Here is an 18,703-nt window from a genome sequence, read left to right as displayed (position 1 = left end):
TACAGTAAAACATATTGAATTTACAAAATAAGGGGTGGACCACAAGGGGTCCATGAAGCAGGTCCTCAGTGGTGGTCTATGGACCTAGGGTCTATGGACCTGGGATCCATGTTTTGTATACGCCCTGATACATAATGTTACACAGCACTACATGAGACCACAGCATGCTGGGATATGATGTAACACATATTTGTTTGTTTGTTTGTTATTTATTTGTTTGAGCAGGTTGAAGTTTTGGCAGCTATTCAGCCGATGTGGACCTGCTATACCCACCCACCCATATACACACAGAGGACAGCCACAACACCGGGAACTTCATCCCCTACTCTTCTCGAATAGTGTGTGGGTTCTTAACGTCCCACTGGGAACTAATGAACATGGAAGTTACTTGTGAGACGGGACCTCCAGCTTATCGTCCTTATCACAGAAGACTTGAAAGTCTAACCATTTGTGGATGTAATTACAAAGGCAGCACTTTCTCCTCAGTTATTTAAAGACCTTGAGTGTTGGTCCGGCCAGAGTCGAACTCTCGACCTCCAGCATGGCAGCCCAGTCCTCAAGCAACTGAGAGCCCTGTGGAAGTTTGTGCAACAAATGGACAACCAGTGCATATTTAACATGTTCCTTCTTTTTATCGCCATGAAAATGTTTCACAGGTTCTGTCTAGAGCTGGTTTTACTGTTGATAAGCCTCTTGAATTTTAAGTAATGCTTAAATTAACAGTGCATCTTCATCTTTCATCCAGATTGACAGCAGAAATTGGACAGGGAAGGCAGACTTTTAAGTCATACGTTTGATCAGCTGAAACCTCTTTAATTTTTCAAGACCTGACAAATCAAGGCTATTCCTTTTTTTTACTCCCCTTGACAGACACATCACAAGACTGATTAGGATAATAATATTATAATTATTGTTTCCCACAGTGATTTATGATTACTTTTAGAGTGTGAGCAATATGCAAGCAAGCGAATCAACATGCAAGTCACACAGTTATTGAAAGCTAACAGCTTTAAAATGGGTGCTTAGACTAAATCAGTGCTATTTGAAATGGTTGCCAAGACTTCAATGCGAGACTTGCATGACTCCCGTGGCTTGCTGGCTCGCAGTTTGTCAAGACCCTTACCGGTACTTTCAACTTACTTTAAAATTAACTTATTCAGACAAATTAATTTCATTTTTTTAAAAACAAAATTCTACGATATTGGTATAAAAAGGTGTAAAACAATAAGGAGTTCATAATAACCACTTAATGACTGGCCCCAAGGAAAACAGTGGGTTTTGCTTCCCCAAGACCATCATTAGGGAGTTTAAGACCAACGACGCGATCAGCAAAGAAATGTCACAATAGTTTGCACGATCTGCACATGCATTTTTTCATTTTTGTACATTTCTTTCACGTTTTCTGCATTTTTGTGACGTGAAATGACCAGTTTTCAAGTTTTACAAAGAACGTGAACACAAGGCAGTGAATTTAAATTTTCTGTTGTAACTTCAACACCACACTTCCTAATTCAGTTCCTTGAAAGTTGAGCTAGTTTTTAGAAGTTAAACAAACCGACATAATCACGAAAACATTAATAAACTTGAACTTGCAATTTTAAATGATGTTTTTGTTACTGTCGCGTCATAGATCTTAAACTCTGTATTGTTCCTTGAGGCGAAGCTGAGGGCAACATGAGGGTTGAGGGGAAACAAAACTCACTGTTTCCCATGGAGCCAGTCATTGTTTTGTTATACATCCCAACTCAAAATAGTACAATACACAGATTTTTACACAGAATTTGCCTCTGTTTCAAAGGTGCATGACCTGATCACATGCGAGTCAAAAGTTCGCCCAAGGGAGTTGTTGAGTTTTGATCCATGACACGCTCTCCTCCAATTGGAAAATCTATTTGAGTTGCAACAGTTGGCACTTAATCACTTCTTTTCACCACAAACCACAGCAGTGGCACTGAACACAACCATGCATGGGTAGCAAGTAATGAGCTAGTCTTTTGATTTAATTGTGCAACAGTACATGTAACACAGGCCTCTATTTGAACCAATATACCGGTACCTGAATTGGTCCTGCCCATGCAAACCTACTGTAGGAGAGGCTTTTTATGCCTACAACCAAAATGATGACACTTGAAGATGCCCTGCTGCAGCTTAAACATAACTATACTTACTGTGAAGGGTCCCAGTCCTCTCCAGACTGCTTCATCATAGCCTTGAGCTTGTCCTCTTCTGATGCATCTGCATTTGCCAAGTCAGTGATCTAGCAGGGAGGCAAGGCTCAAAATATATCCCAAATGATGCTATTTTAATGCATCATTCCTTCAATACAGCAAAAATACAAGGACAAACCGGTTAAAGAATTGACTAAACTGCAAAACATCAGCTGTCTTGTTTCAGAAAGAAACATGCTTTGTTCAGTCATCTAACTGAACACAGAATTCTCAAGGTTTTATTTAGTCTAATTTTGTATACTTCAACACCATAGCAGATCTCTGTTCCAGCCTTTGGTTTGAGGGAGGGCACAGATTAATAATAAAATGAGTTTGTGCATCTAGAACTGATAAGATTTTCTGTAGTCTGTAGTATTTGTGCTATTTGAAAGTGATGTATTGCAAAGGGTATCAATAATATTATTGAAATCACACCCTCAGTCTGCTCTTTCCCTTTCCCTATAAACAAGATATCTCCATTATTTGTATTCAGGTGTTTCAAGGGAGGTCATCATGTTTTTACTAAAATGATACTCCTATTGCCTTTTGTTTTCTCATAATAACTTCAAGTAGTAAAACAACACATGAGGCAGGGCATGATAGGTAACAAGTTTGAATGGCATCACTTCCAAATTCCCAGGGATGTTAATTTTGTAGTTAACCTCGGGAATGAAATAGAATATTTTTGTATTCCTCCCTTTCCCAAGAAGCCTTGGAAATCACCATTTTACAGGAACTTAAAAGGTGTAGATTTCTACGGTAAACAATGATGTCAGAGGAGGTTTAAACTTTTTAAGGAAGCTCAAACCTCATCAAACTGTACTATTTTGAAGGACTGAATTTAGCCAACTGTTCCATGTAACAGCGAAGATATAGCAACATATGAAACAACAATAAAATTATTGGCTTAACAAGATGCACTCATTGATTCACTGATGTGACCTGATAACTCACCATGGCAACAAGGAAGCCATCTAAAATGCTTATGCTTCATATTTTGTCTTTTAAAGGCTTATATCTCAAAACAAACCCATAATTTTTGTTTTTGGAAATTGATTACAGCCACAGATAAAACTCTCTGCAAAGTTAAAAAATTCTCTGGAGTGGATTCATAGCTTCCTTAAACAAAAGGAACATTTTAAGGTGGTTCTGAATTTGCTGCAGTGAATTTTTCGAAACTTTGCAGAGTTTTATCTGAGCCTACTAATTACTTTTCAGAAATGAAACTGGGGATAACCAAGTTGTAAGCATTTAAAGTGAAAATTTTGGGCATTTTTACATGACTCCTTTGTTGCCATGGTGACCATGGTTGCTGTTTTATTTGGTACCATTGTTGTAGAGTAAATCCTTCCAACAAGACATTCCGTTCAAACTGCTGAAACTGGTTTCAGCCACCTTAAGTCTAGGTTAATGGAAACTATATAAAAGGTAGCCAAATTGTTTTCAGTTATAACTATTCCAAATTCCTTTTATACAAGTATGACTGTAGAGAGGTGAGCTCTGGTCTCCGGCAGCTCTCATATTAATAACCTCTGTCAAAAGAGGGGTCTGGAATACATGTATTAAAGTTGGGTGGGATTCTTATCCCCTTTAACCTTTTGACGTCCAAACCGGCCTCACTTAGTATTTTACGCTGTCTAACGCCAGACGATTTTACTCGTCAATGGGGAACCCCTGGGAGTCACTGGGTTAAAGTAAATTCTCAACCAACCTGCAAGTCTGCATAACATAACGACAGAGAATTGCTCTTTGTAAGCCAAAATATGTAGTTTGAAACACTAAGCATGATGTAATATTATTACCTTGCTCAACTTCTGGGATTTTGAAACTTGGTAATCTTGAAAAGCACTCTTTGTGAATAGAGTTAAAAGGAACAATGAATATGGATAAATTAAGAGAGAATCCACTTTCTTTACACTCTTATACACTTGACGTGTATTACATACAACAAAACAATTCAACTCCTTCACCTTTCCTGTGGATCAAACACGTAAACCATTATTTTTCTAAACATAATTCTTTAGCCTAAGGCTCTGAAAAGAGAAAAGTCTCCCATCCCCACTCCCCCTGAAAAAAGGAATACTGGCATCCATTTCACATTTCAGAATCTTTCAAACACCTTGAAGAGGTGCGAATTCAAGCAATTCAAGGTAAAATTATACTGTAATATTGAAGATTGGAATAGCCATTCTGTCGTCAGTTGTCAATCAACTAATTAAGCATGAACAGAAGACATTGTCTTTTCCTTTCATGACCATGTGTACTACTCTTTGTTTGTCCAACCAAATTTTGAATAAGAATTGTTTTTTTGATCCTTGGAACCATTGTTGAGTCCCAAGAGAAACTGGAAACAATGCTCATGCAAAATTTGGGTATTTTCCGACTCGGCCAATACAGTAGTACATTGTACACATCGGGTAGGTCATGTCATTTTTTTTTTGCAAAATACTTTCACCCTACCAAGGATTTTAATCTAAAGGAGGCCTGTACACCAGTTATTTCCGTGACAATAACACTTTTCTTTAAGTGTATGTAGTGCTTATTATAGCACATACCATAGTTTGTTCTTATTTATTTTAATGAAATCAAATAAGAATATCCCAGAGTTGCAATACACTTTTTCTGTTCACTAAATGATGGCACAGTCTGTTAGTGCATGGCCTTGATGCAAGAGGTCCCGAGTTCCATCCATGGATCTCAAATCCTCGTTTAGACTTCTTTCCTTTCAGTAATGCAGCTTAAGTACCTTTAATTACCCTTAAAACAGAGCACTGGTAGAGAAGGGGGGAGTAAAATAAGTGTACCATCAACCTCTGGATTGTCGGTAGAATTACTGTTGAGGGTTATTGACATTAAATATGGTTACTTTACTTTACAGCACCAGAAGACCCATTTAGTTTTCACGTTTTACATAACGCTTCATTGTAACTACCGGTAGTAATAGTTGACACTAAAGCTGTCTGCCAGCCTTCTTTCTCAAAAATGTTTCTGTGTGTATTGCTAACTGAAAGGTGCTTGGCTCTTTTACAATATTAAACCTTAAGCAAATCAACAAAACCTCTTAAAAGGATTGTTTTGCATTTGCACTCTGTACCTATGCCTGTCAAAAGAATATAACATGTAACTCATAATTGCTGTTCTTACAGAAATTTTCTCCCATAATTAACAACAGTACAATCATAATCATAAACAAAAATAATAATAACTTACAGTAACTTTAAAAGTCTTATGATATAACATGGAAAATTAGAGCTTAGCGAGAAAGCTTAATGATACATGTAATAATTGTTTCATACTGGATAATAGTAACTTCCCACCAAGGTGAGACACTACAGGACACACAATAATAATTTATTTCCCCTCTGTTGGACACTACTTTCTGTGCTTCCAAATTATCTGTACCTGTATGCATTTGGTGCATTAGGCTTTTGGCTCCCAATTTCAGAATGCCTTTGTGGAATTTGATTCTCCAGACCGTGAGTGTGATCATAAGAAGTGGAGGGTGAAAAGTGCAGGTTGCAGGTTAGGATTGCAGGTCATTGTTTTACTATGACTGAAACAACCCAAACCTTTACAAAAATGCTAACCTTAGGCTTAAACATTATTTTTAGGCCTGATGTTCGCATTAGTAAAGTTTTGGGTTGTTTCCGCTATGGTGAAACAGTGACCTGCAGGTTACACCCTCCAAATAAGAAAGGCCATCATTTGTGCCTGATATTTTAACAACCTGTGCAGAAGTGATCTTCAGCCTCAAGTGAAAGTGTGCTGACACTCCATCACATAACAAATTAATTAACCTTGTCCATCCGCAGATTGGTCATAATGATGCAAATAGTCCATCAGAGAATTCACAATGTTATTGCTTGTGAAGATTATTACTTCACATAGCTTCTGTGAAGACCTACAGTACTTGTCACAAATACTATAAAAAATGTATCTTTAACCCACACAAACAGTGAAAAAAAAAAGGGCGCTCTTAAAAAGGTAATGTACCATAGTAAAAGCAGAGTCTACCACTTCAGCTGAAGTGCAGTTGGGTTGTGGATAACAGGTTCATGAAAGGAGAAATCATGTGATGTACAGTACATATTCCCTTAACTCTTTGTGCAATTTTTAAATTGTGAATTTTTTTTTAGATGCAGGTACATGTACCAACACTTCACCTTGCCTGAAAGGTTTGTCAAAAAGATTTTAAAAGAAGAGTATAACACTGTAACAAGGTACATAGATGATGCTCAAAATCCAGGTTGTCTGTACAGGTGTATATGCCCACATGGTATCTGTTCAAGACCACATCACATTGCTGGGGAATAATATTATTGCAAAACAACTATTAATTAACCCTTTGACTCCTGGGAGTGAGACAGATATTACTCTGTCTAATGCCAGACAATTTTACTGGTCAACTGGGAGCGTCCTAGGACGTTTGAGGTGTCGATGGGTTAAACAAATTCTCCTCAGAGCTTTCAAATAGATGTATTATAACAATTTTGAAGATTCCAGAAAAATGACAAATGCATCTCAGTCTGCTAAACTGCGCATTTCAGAAACACCATCACAATTCTTGCACATCCTCCTCAAAAGCATTAAGAGTGATGTTTTTGGTTGTCCCACACACTTCCATCCATTGTAATTAACTTGGTGTGATTAAATTTTCTTGACAGCAAGTTGCAAGTTAAGAGTCCACAGGTACTTGTAGCCACATCACCAAAACTTTGACACACATGTAAGCAATGTCAGTTGAAGAATACAAAAAAATCCAAAGCTGAAACAATCACAACAAAATTTCTGCATGAAGAGTTGTTTTGAAGATTCTTAATTTTGCCAATGACTATTTCCAAGTAGCTCCACATGACTTTTCCAATCATAAATACTCGATGCCAAATTAAACTGACTGCTCAATTCCATGTCTCCTTCTGTTGTAATCCGAAGTAGAACATATCTGTTGTCTTGCCTTGTAATTCCATTATCCACATCCCAGAGCCTTGTTAACAATACTGGTACAAGTACATGTAAATGATGATCAAAGAAATTGCCCCAAACAATAACAGGAGCTAACCTTCAATTCCATCATGGATAAAGCACATTTATTGCAAAGACAAATCCCTACTCATGGGACAATTTTGCAACTGTCTTTGAGACAATGAACCAAGAGCAATGTTCATATACTTTTCCCACTCAAAGTGAGAACAAACAGTTCTGATATTGACAATTATTATTGTAGAAAAGTTCTGTGACTCAGAATTGTCCACTCACGAGTCAAATAGTAGTAATGGCAAAAAACCTCCACTTAAAAACCCAAACAAACTTTTCAGGTGCAATAAGACAGTTACTGGTGTAAACTGACAACAATAAAAAAGTCCTTCGATTTTCAGTACATGTACCTCCCCTTTTCCCAAAAAGAGATCTTCTCACCTCCAAAGTATGTTCCCTTTTTAAAAAATAAATGTGAATTCTTATGCATGTCCTGTACTTTCAACAGCGGTCACAAAAATGCAATCAATGCAATGATACACTTAATCTCTGAATGTACTGTATCCTTGCAAATAACTTGAAACATTTCCTTTTCCAGTTTAAAGAAACACTACTGGTAATACAGTGATGTGTATTTCTTGACCAGAAGTTAAATTACAAGCCTAGTAGTAGTAATAGTAGAGGTAGTAGTCTGTAGTGATAGTGATAGTGATAGTGGTAGTGGTAGTGGCAGTGGCAGTGGCAGTGGCAGTGGTAGTGGTAGTGGCAGTGGTAGTGGCATTGGTAGTGGTAGTGGTAGTGGTAGTAGTAGTAGGTACAGTACTGTGCAAAAAGAATGCAAACAAATTTCGATAACATTCAGTTAGTGTTCTCTCAAAATTTTTCGCCGAAATTTCGGGGAAGAAGTGTGATTTTTCGCCCGAAATTTCAAAGAAATTTCGCTGAGCTGAGGGGCCGCACGAAAGTTTGAAAACAGAAAATTTCGGTTGGAGTTCAAACATACTGAAACGAAAATTCAACAAAACGAACCTTAAACGAAATATTGTAATCGCACACCTCAAAAGCTCAAGTACAGTGCAACTAAATTGCCTCTCTGCTTTCTGACCTGACTACAGTAACTTGCGTATTCCGAGTGGTATGTCACGAAACAGAAACATCAATCAACAGATATAAAGATATACAAAACAAAATCTGGCCCTAACTAATATACGGTAGTTACATTATTTTCATTTCATCGGTGCGTGTTTATTTGTCGTCAGTTTTCTCAACAAATTCCCCCAACGCTGGTGAAGGTCCATTTTTCCTATTGATGTTTCATTCCATCCCATACTCTTGTTTTGTTAAAACTCCGCTGACGCATGCAAGTGAAGACTACGAATAAAGCACATGCTTATTGCGCATGTTAAAGGTTTGTGATAGTGGAAGGTCAATAGATAGTCAACAATATGAGCCCTTTTCTTCAAGGTAAGGAAATTGTTAAAAACGTGTATTACAGTTATATCCCAGTTAAGTCATCACGCTTGTAATGTCTTGTAATCAATAATTTTCTTATAAAAAGCCAGCCTTCACATTCTACAAAAGCGAGTAAATCTGCCTTGAATGATACTGCATCACTATATCAGTCCGCGATAAAGTTAAAAAGAGGATCAGCCAACGAGCATGAAAAGAAAATACACAAATTTCAAAGAGCGGGGTGAAACACATTCGTGTAGCTAGAGTGGGATTCAGAGAAAGAATTTAAGCGCTGAAGATACTGTAAAGCTTTCCCCGTGCCTTCATCCACTTTATCCTTAGTCAACGGCTCCCTGCTAGCAGAGGTATCTTTTCTTTTGTGGTCACTGGGCTGATGAGTGCGGGAAAAAAGACCTCAACCATGGGTCAAAAGCATGTGCGGTGGTTACTTAATGACCAAATCCTCACGTCACGCTTCATGTTGTGTAGGTTCACTTAATAACAGTGGAATTACTGTAAAGGAATGCGCTAAACATAGCGGCCTACTACAACCATGTCAAATATGCAAAAATTATTTGCCATTTGTGACTGCATAAAGTCTGATCTTGGTGACTTGATGGAATCGTTGAAGTACATGTCCATTATCAATTATGAAGTTCTGTATCTATTCCGGTTTTCAAGTATATTTTCTTTGGTTACAAGTGTACATTGAAATGGAAATACATGATGAAAACTTTTCTGTTATTTCGAATGTACTTTAACATGATGATAACATGTAATAATAATTTGTTGTTGAAATGGAGGAGTCAAGTTGATTTAGAAGCCACAAGAATTTTATCGCTGTTTCAAACAAAAAGTAAGTCAGCCTTACTAGTTAAAACAACAAACACGGCACAAAAATAAAATACAAAAAACTGAATATGACGTCAAAATGTCCTAAGTTCTGCTTTTCTTTTGGAAGAGGTGCTCTTAGTATTTTAAGTTGTGCTCCTAACATTTTCTGCTGTGCACCTAAAATTTTGGCAGTGCGCCTAGAAATTTACACTTCGTAGCACAAGTGCTCCCAAAGCCAATAATAAACTTTGAGCCCTGAATGCCCTTATCGTTTTGATCGATTAGAGGAAGTCACACTTCAAAGTTAACTTCAATGTTTACAAGTCCTTTAAGTCCACTTGGATAAATGATTAAGCATTAAGCTGTCTTATCACTCCTGCGAAGTCCTGACCAGTCAGTGGTGTTAACCTCAAAAGGCACCAGTAAAGTCAAGAAATGCATTTGAATTGTCGTTGTTGACGGACGCCATTTCGGATTTGATTACATGCCCCACGCCCCAATTCTTGGCTTTCAAGTCACGCAAGTATCACGCAAAGAAAAAATAAAATCAGTTAAGTACTATTCATTCAACAAGTTAGTCAAGAAATTGAGATATTGTGTGAGGGTAATAAATAATGAGCATGTGAAAGTTTTAAGCCGCTACACGAAAACTAGTTTTTGCTCGCATCAGTGATGTGATTTTTTTAAATTTTGTTGCGTCGCCAGCATGCGATGAAAATCACAAGTGTAGCAACCCTTGAACTGGTGACGCAAAAGCTGAAAAAACTGCAGGAAAAAAATCACGAAGAATTGAATGTACCACCAAAATTAAACCCCATTAAAAATGTCACTTCAACTCTAGCTGAAAGCTCTCATAAGCAACCATTCCAGTAAACGAAGAAAGAAGTTTCCAGTTTTTAATAGGTGCATTCCCAAACATAATCTTCAATAATAATTTTAAAATCCCAGAGACTTTTGCTGAAAGCTCTCGTAAGTGACCACCCTCTATTGTTTATAATTTTGGTCGCTTCCATGAATCAGCTCTCGCAAATTCCCGGGGTGGTCTCTTATGAGGGCTTCGAGGGGCCTTTTTCGAACGTTAGTAAAAGGCAAATGCTCACTGCAAACTTTCAATAAGCACTCGAAACTTCGCTATGTTGCAACGAAATTTCCCTCGAAAATTTGTGCATCCCTTGCAGAAGTTCCTCGAATTTACGCTTTGACTGAAACAAAAATTCGATGAAGTTCGCACGAAAATTCGTTTTGCCCGAAATTTCATTATATTTTACCAAAAGGTAGTGAAAAGCGTGAAATTTGTTTGCATTCTTTTTGCACAGTACTGTAGTACAATTGTAGTAGTAGGTAGTGGTAGCAGGTGGTAGTAGTAGGTGGTAGTAGCAGCAGCAGCAGCAGCAGTAGTAGTAGTAGTACTATATTTTTAAATTTTAATCTTCAATACTTTCTTTGTTGACAATGCACAGCTGGAAATAATTTTCTTGACCTCATTGTAGGCAAACAACTTTTAAAAACACCTTAACCAAATCACATGTAAATTAATGATGAGATACTTTTTTTGGTTTGTTTATTCTAGTAATTAACACCTCTAAGTATTATCAGTTCCCTGTAACAGTAATAAACTTTAAGGTTTCTACAAGGATTTTGAATATGGCCCATTTCAATCTTGGAAACCTCCAAGATGGAATCAAATATCTGCTTTGAAGGGTCACAACCAAAGAGGCAAGGTTTAATAAGCCCCTCTTGCATGTAAATAACAATTTATTCTTTGTATCTTGATTTATGACTTTTCTGTGCACCAGTAAACAGTAGTAATGGCAAGTTAGTCAAGTGGATCACCCAACAAGAATCAAAATCACCTCTACACCACACTCCTTGAAACCTTTAAACAAAATTTGGAAGGAAAAATTTAAGCAAGGATAGCTGACAGTATGAGACTGGAAATGTTGCCATTTTTATGTCGTCAATTCCCAGTTCAAAGGCCTTTGAACTGGGAATTGACGACATAAAAATGCATGCAGCAACTTGCCTAATTTTTCAACATATCTAGCAGTGTTCCTCTAAACCTGCTCTTATTTAATACCAGCAATGCTGGTAGCAACATTATTTTACAACTTTGGAGTTAAATCATAGCTTTTATTTATCACCGTCACAAAAAGTATTCTTCAACCATGTGTACATACTGTTTTCTGCTCTCCACTTGAAAAAGGGGATGCTCTTTCCCTGCAAAAAATAACATTGTTTCCAACTATGACTAAACAAGACAAAGCATGTTGATACAACAATGTGTTGTTAATTAGACAAGTCCACCCAAGAAACTGAAAGGATCAGGCAGTAAATTAATTTGAAAATAGGAGGCTTATTAAGTAGGCGGCCATGAAAGTGAGCTTGGCACACTTCACTGACGACAGAAAAACAATCTTTCTCGGATGCCAAGTTGTTTCATCAGATTAAGCGCAAGACTGGGAACTATTCAGTACAATGTTCTAGGCATGACATTATGTACAGTGTAATGTATTTAACTAATGTATACTCACATACTCCTATCTTATTTAAAATCTTGTAAGATATTAGGAGGATCTTACAAGATCTTATGCAAAAAAATCAGTATTCAACAGTCTAAGATCTTTATAAAGATCTTGTAAGATCTCAAGAGAATCTTACAAGATCTTATCTGAAAAAATACTAGTATCCATCTTGCTAAGATCTTGAAGATCTTAATAAAAATCTTGTAAGATCTTAAAATTAATCTTACAAGATCTTGATAAAAATCTAGTAAGATCTCAAAATAAATCTTGCAAGATCTTGTCAAATAGACCCTTCCACGGTTTTTGGTGCCATCTTGGTGTGGGGGCAAACACGGCTAAATTTCAAGTTAATGTATGGGATTTTTGCCGACTTTGAACTACTGTAGCGCCCCTAAAAAGAAACGGATTTCCATAGTGATAGTGTCTTTTAAAGGACATTTTTACTGAGATTATTTTCATGAAATATAAAGAACACATTCAGGCTACGCGACCTAGGTTGGGAGGCGAGCGCCTTTGGAAGTGGGAGAAATTCGGCTAAATTCTGGACTCGGCCGTGAGCGGTCTTGGAAGTTGCACGCCTTGTCTATTAATATTGTATGTGACGACGCATTAGTTGAATCAGCCGTTACAACTGTCTCAAAATAATGTGATCACATCCTTAGGGTTGTCTGCCTGTGATTCCAAAAGCAACAAGAAGCAATATTAAACACTCCAAGTAAGAACTCAATCCTGTCAATAAAGACCAGTATCTTTCCACATTCCACTGAGGGTTAATTCGATGCGTCAGCTCTGAGTCCTGCTCATTTTTCTCGAAGAGTCATCGGCTGCCATCTTGGATAACAAGTGAGAGACCAGACTGGAAACTGGTGAGCCATTTTCGTTTAGGTCAGCAGTTCCTAGTGCATCCACGGTTTAAAGTTCGATCTTCAAGTTCAAGGTTTTAACGATCGACAATCTCAATTTGCAATGATTTTGTTGCTTGCTTTACTCTTAGGTATCAGTGTACCCCAAAATTGATAATTTTGCCACATTTTAGTTTTCAATATTCCCAGGTAAATCTCATTGAGTTCTTTTAATTGCAAAAAGTTCCGTGAAAAAAAGGTTTCTTCCAGACAAAGTTATAAAGGAAAAACGATTCTATGAATAAATAATTTATCTCTAATGAGAAGCTGTCAACAAGTTGTCATTATCAATTACACTCCCATAAAAAGTCCTGTGATAAAAGTGCAGCATGTTTTGCTTTGCATTGTGCAATTAGTCTGTCATGCGCAACATAGTTCCTAAAACAAGTTATGATCTACAATGAGCTACAATGACCTAAAAATAATGAACTACTACAATGATCTACAATGACCTACAATGACCTACAAGGACCTAATATAATGAGCTACTACAATGATCTACAATGGCCTACAATGACCTACAATGATCTACTACAATGACCTACAATGATCTACTACAATGACCTACAATGATTTACAATGACCAATAATGACCTACAAAGACCTATACTGTCTACAGGGATCTACAATGACCTACAGCATAGTTACTAAAACAAGGAATGACCTACAGTGATCATGGCCGGCAAACGTTCTAAAACCCGCTCCCAACAAAATGTGGCTGAAGAAGATGACCTTGAGTTTGTGTCACTTTCTCATGCAAGGGAATTGCTTAAAACACAAGAATCTACCATTTCTGCAATGTTTCGGGCGCACATGGAAGCGACAAACAAGCGTATCGACGACATTTTGGTCAAGATCAATGACATCCAACCCAGTCTTAAATTCACTCAGGCCGAGGTTCAAGATCTGAAGAAGCAGCCAATGTCTTCTACATGTACTAGTCAGGTTCCAAGCGAAAGTGACCTGGTGACAAGACTAGAGAATCTTGAAAGCATTGAAGTGGCTTAGTTCCGACAAACATTTCACTTTCTTATGGAACTCATTCTAAAGAATGGAGACAGACAGATATTGACTTTTAACATTTCACTTTCTTATGGCACTCATTCTAAAGAATGGAGACAGACAGATATTGACTTTTAACGGGTTTGGGCTTTTTCAACAGTTACATTATAACCTTGGTCTGTATTTTATCCCTGATCTGCAGTCTGCAGTTTACACTGACCAACTCGAAAATCCAACTCGAAAATCATAACTCGCAAATCGTAACTCAAAAATCCTAACTCGAAAATCCTAACTCAGTAACTACACAACCTCTCTAAGAATCCCTAATCCTAGTCAAAATACTGTGCAAAAACCGGGTGGAATTATTATTCAACTTAAACTTATTTTAACTTTCTTTTTTATCGTAATAGACAGCAATGAAGAGCTTCATGAGAAAGACCTTTCCTGGTCGGAGGAAAACCTCACAGGCACCTGCCCTACTGATGCAGCCAGTGGGTGATCAAAGGAGCCACAGAAGAAAAGGAAGTGATTAGTAAGCGAGGTTCACTTTACGTTTTACTCGTATGCTCTAACTTGATTTGAGTCGATGCAGAACAATATTAGTTTCAAACACTCGCACGAGGAAACGCCTCTTTATCAGATGTGTCCGTGTAGCAACAGCGACCTTCAGATGCAAAAAAACTCGTTCTCTTACGTAATCTCACACAGTAATTACTTTTCAAAGATAGCCGTCCCTCTCTGAATTACTTTAATTTAGTTTCAAGAATACTTCCCGCATGGCCAAACTGGGAAACGTTTTCTTCCAAAACAATGTTTCTATCATGTTTTCAAATGATTGCATGGTTTGGTTGCCTTCACGGTCTTCCCTTGGAATTAGCTCTACGTAACAATGTTTCTTTTTCATTTCAGGATAAAAAGAATTCTAGCGGGAAAACCGCCAAACCCACCAAAGCCTCCAAGACAAAGGAAGCCTGCGTGGTGATTGCTTCCGGCGAGCCATCCGATGCCGCTAATTTTGAGGATGAAGAGGTAAATCTCTTATTCTTTTAATCAAAAGATTTAGTGAACTGCCGATCATCTGAAGAACGCGAAATAAATTTGAAAACTTGTTCTCACATAGGTAGTTCAGAGCGATCATTGTCGGTTCACCTTTTCACTTTTCAAACACTGTTTATTTTAATAAAACGAAAGTTCATAGCTCACTATTTTGGATATGTGAAAGGAAATATCCACGGGAATTCAGAATCTCGTGAGCACAGTTCAAATTTCAAAACAACTGGTCACGTGTGACATAGCTTGACTGTAACCACTGTCCGTGTTTGCTTCTCACAGATGGATGACATCCTAGAATAATGACTTGAAACTTTGATGATTCTCATTTTCTCTTTCTCACTCCCATCTATATTTTTGTCGTAGAATTACGAGTACGAAAATCCCTGTGACATTGAGAAGATCCCAGTGCCAGCCTCTCCGCCATTATCAGTGTGGACGTCGACTCCACCAGGTTCACCAAATGGTCTTGAAACCTTTTATTGACGATCTTCTTGAGTTTGAAGCCGACATAGTGTCAAGGAACAACTAAATAATTATTCTAATCGAAAACCATTAAGGCGCTATTTAAACTCTTTTCCGATTTCATAAAAGAATGTAGAGATTGCAATTGCCATTGTAATTGTAAAATGGGTAGTAGCAAGAGTAAGGATGAGGGATGGGAGAATTCGGGGAGGTTTTTAAAATTGGGGTTAAAGAGGGGGAATTCTGATAGTTCAAACTCGGTAATCTCGGGAGGTGCAACAGGCGGGTTTTCGAACACAAGCATGGGTGGGGAAGATTTTTTCGATGTAAGTTTGGGTGGGCAAAGTGCGTGTAGTTTAGGGGATGTCACTGACATTGGGGAGGAAGTCGATAACTTTTTACGGGAGGCATTAAAATTAAAAAGTTGTAGTGTAGGGAATTTCGCTCAAAAGTTACTGCAGATAGTTTTCCAACCGGAGGAGCTGTTTAATAGAAACTGCTCAGGGACCAGGGGGAAACAGGGCTTAGATCCAGTTAAGTTAGGGGTAGTTAAGAGTTATGTTTTACAACTTTATCCTTGTGCAAAGTCACTGGAAGATGCGCAATGGCGCAAGTGTATCACTTGCATTGATGAGTTTCTTACGAGGAGAAAAAGGGACTTGAAGGCTAAGTGACTGGGAAATAGAATTATTGTCTTCGGGGACCTTGCAAAGGGTTGGGGTAAGTTTTGTTGAAAGGCATTTTATACTTGTATCATAGGTGAAAATTATTAGTCTTACATGTACACCGTAGTTATTTGTGTAATAAGGCTGTTTTGTAATAAAGATTGTCAGTACTGTGTATGCTAAGGCTAGCTAAGGTTATAAAAGTCGCAGGGAACCGCAGCAAATTTATTTGGAGAATTAAAGAAAGCGATGTACAGTAACTGAACACCAAATTAAATCCAGAAAACCCAGAGACCTTCAACAAGTCCCTTATCTGAGAGCACGCATGCATATTTTCGAAGTTTTTTGGTCTGCAGGAAGATCGATCGTAGCTCTTGTCACGCGATAAAATCGCTCTGTGTAAACGAGCCTTGAGTTTGTTATTTTCATGCGTGTACACTTTGCCTGTGGTGTCTCCAGCGCTTGCTGTTCGAGTTTGTTGATAAACGCAAATTACACGCTCCAATGGTTTTGCGGTTATGCAAATATTTATCACAATTTTACACGTAAATTTGACAGCCACCATCTTCTTTACGAACTGACGCTTGATTCAAACCCTGTACAAATTAAGAAAAGTAAAACCTTCAATTGATCAACAAAATTTGTGAAACGTACAACCAAATCTTCATTCTTCATTGGAAACTTTGTGCTATTTATTTACTCGACAACTTGCTGAGAATTTTGGCTGGCGTCACTGATGCTTGCCAAGATTAACCTGGTTTCCATACAATCTGCAAATGTCAGGTCTGCGATCGTTTAATTTAAAACAAAACTTGCGGAGGTAATAAAGTTTAATGCGCCTCAGAAAAAGTGAAACGTGAAGACGAAATTATCGAAAAGTTACAGTTAACAGTCAAAGAAGCGCACAGGCGGTACAACAACGTCTTTACGGCTTTTTGCATACTGTAAGCTTACGTGTTTGTATATCAAACAACAGACCAGCATAAGATCAGGTTTTTACTACATGTTCTTTGGCGACACAAGGTCATTATTTTATTGACAATTGTAATTGCCATTTCCAGTTTAATACCACAATCTTCGTTCAAATTTTCTTTTGCGTTTCGTTGTCTAAGATCGATTTACAGATAGAAGGGAAAGTTTGTCTGGGGTATTTGAGATCGTCTGCGACTCGTCTGTCGCAGGCAACTTAGTTGCCATTACTCGCTACTCCTAAATTTATGCCAAAAATTTCTGCTTCAGTGACTCTCGCGCGACACGATTCGCGTCGCGCCTGAAACGCGACGCGACTGGTAACTTACATTTGAGCGGTACGGTAGTTGTTTCAGTTGTTGCAAGAATATTATTAAAGTAATGCATAAGATTGATATAATCCCTGTATTCCGTGTGATTCTTGACTTGATGTACAAAATTTGATATTTCCAGTTTAGTGCATCATCAATTAAAACACCTAGGTATTTAATATGATCTTTCCTTTGTAATGAACAATAGGATCCATCACTATCTATTGGAAGTTGGATGTAACTGCACCATTCCTCTTTTGTGGCGACTTTATGATCATAAAATTTGTTTTTCAAAATTAATTGATAATTTGTTTATGTCACACCATTCCTTGACTTTACGAAGTTCAGAATTCATTAATTGATTTAGGAAGTTGAGATTTTTTCCAGATGCAAAGATATTAGTATCGTCGCGAAAAAAATCCTAAATGTTAGTTCGCTAGAACAATTTGGCAAATCATTTATATCAAGTAGAAATAGTAATGGACCAAGTGAAATGCCTTGTGGGATTCCACAAATCATTGCTTTGTAGACTCCGTATTGCCTAACGCAACATATTGCTGCCTGTCAATAAGGTAGTTTGTAAACCATTTCAGGGGAATCCCTCTTATTCCATAGGCTTCTAATTTATTTAATAAAATTTGGTGATTGACTGTATCAAACGCTTTTGAGAAGTCTAAAAAGACTCCACAGGTGTAGAGATTCTGGTCAATTGCTTTCCCAAGATTGTCAGTTGTTTCTAATATAGCTTGGGCAGTTGAATGGTCCTTTCGAAAACCGAATTGATGTGAAATTAAAATTGCTTGTTTTTCTATACAACCAATAAGCTGTTTATAAAGTGGAAATGTTTGTTTGCTAGTTATTTATTTGTTTAATCAGGTTAAAGTTTTGGCAGTATTCAGCTGATGTGGACCTGCTATACCCACCCACCCATATACACACAGAGGACAGCCACAATACCGGGAACTTCATCCCCAACACTTCTCGAATTGTGTGTGGGTTCTTTAAAGTGCTACTGTGACGAAATTTGAATCTTCCCTATCGAAGCCATTTTGGCACATAAACACGTAGTCTGTACGAGAAGAAGAATGCTGTTTACCATTTTCAAATATCTCTTTTTGTTCTGGAGATATTCAAGTTTTTTTAATATGCAAATTAACCAAGTGATGACGTCATAAACCCTACCAAATTTTGATCAAGTATGATGGAGAAAGATATCTCAGCCAATTTGTATCAGAAATACTTGGTTCCTTGCACTAAGATTCTAGTAGATGTGTTCCACAATATGAGCATACCATTTTTGTTACCATGGCAACATACTGGGTTCCAGACCTCCCTGATATTAAAAGCTTT

The 18,703-nt window shown here is 37.6% G+C and overlaps 1 protein-coding gene across 1 annotated transcript in view; it reads right to left on the bottom strand.

The window, feature by feature from the left end:
* The window catches only part of LOC138014434 (E3 ubiquitin-protein ligase RBBP6-like), a 71,206-nt gene that overhangs the window by 36,408 nt on the left and 16,095 nt on the right, over positions 1–18,703 (bottom strand). The window contains exons 3-5 of the mRNA XM_068861503.1: positions 11,645–11,684; positions 4,010–4,057; positions 2,169–2,257 (exon numbers count right to left, since the gene is read on the bottom strand). Of these exons, the coding sequence (XP_068717604.1) occupies positions 2,169–2,257; positions 4,010–4,057; positions 11,645–11,684 (177 nt within the window). The remainder of the gene's footprint in view (positions 1–2,168; positions 2,258–4,009; positions 4,058–11,644; positions 11,685–18,703) is intronic.

This window comes from Montipora capricornis, chromosome 8, assembly GCF_036669925.1.
Source record: "Montipora capricornis isolate CH-2021 chromosome 8, ASM3666992v2, whole genome shotgun sequence".
In the NCBI taxonomy this organism is placed as follows: Eukaryota; Metazoa; Cnidaria; class Anthozoa; order Scleractinia; family Acroporidae; genus Montipora; species Montipora capricornis.
Note: the sequence above shows the minus strand (reverse complement) of the source record. Positions and strands in the feature narration are given on the sequence as shown.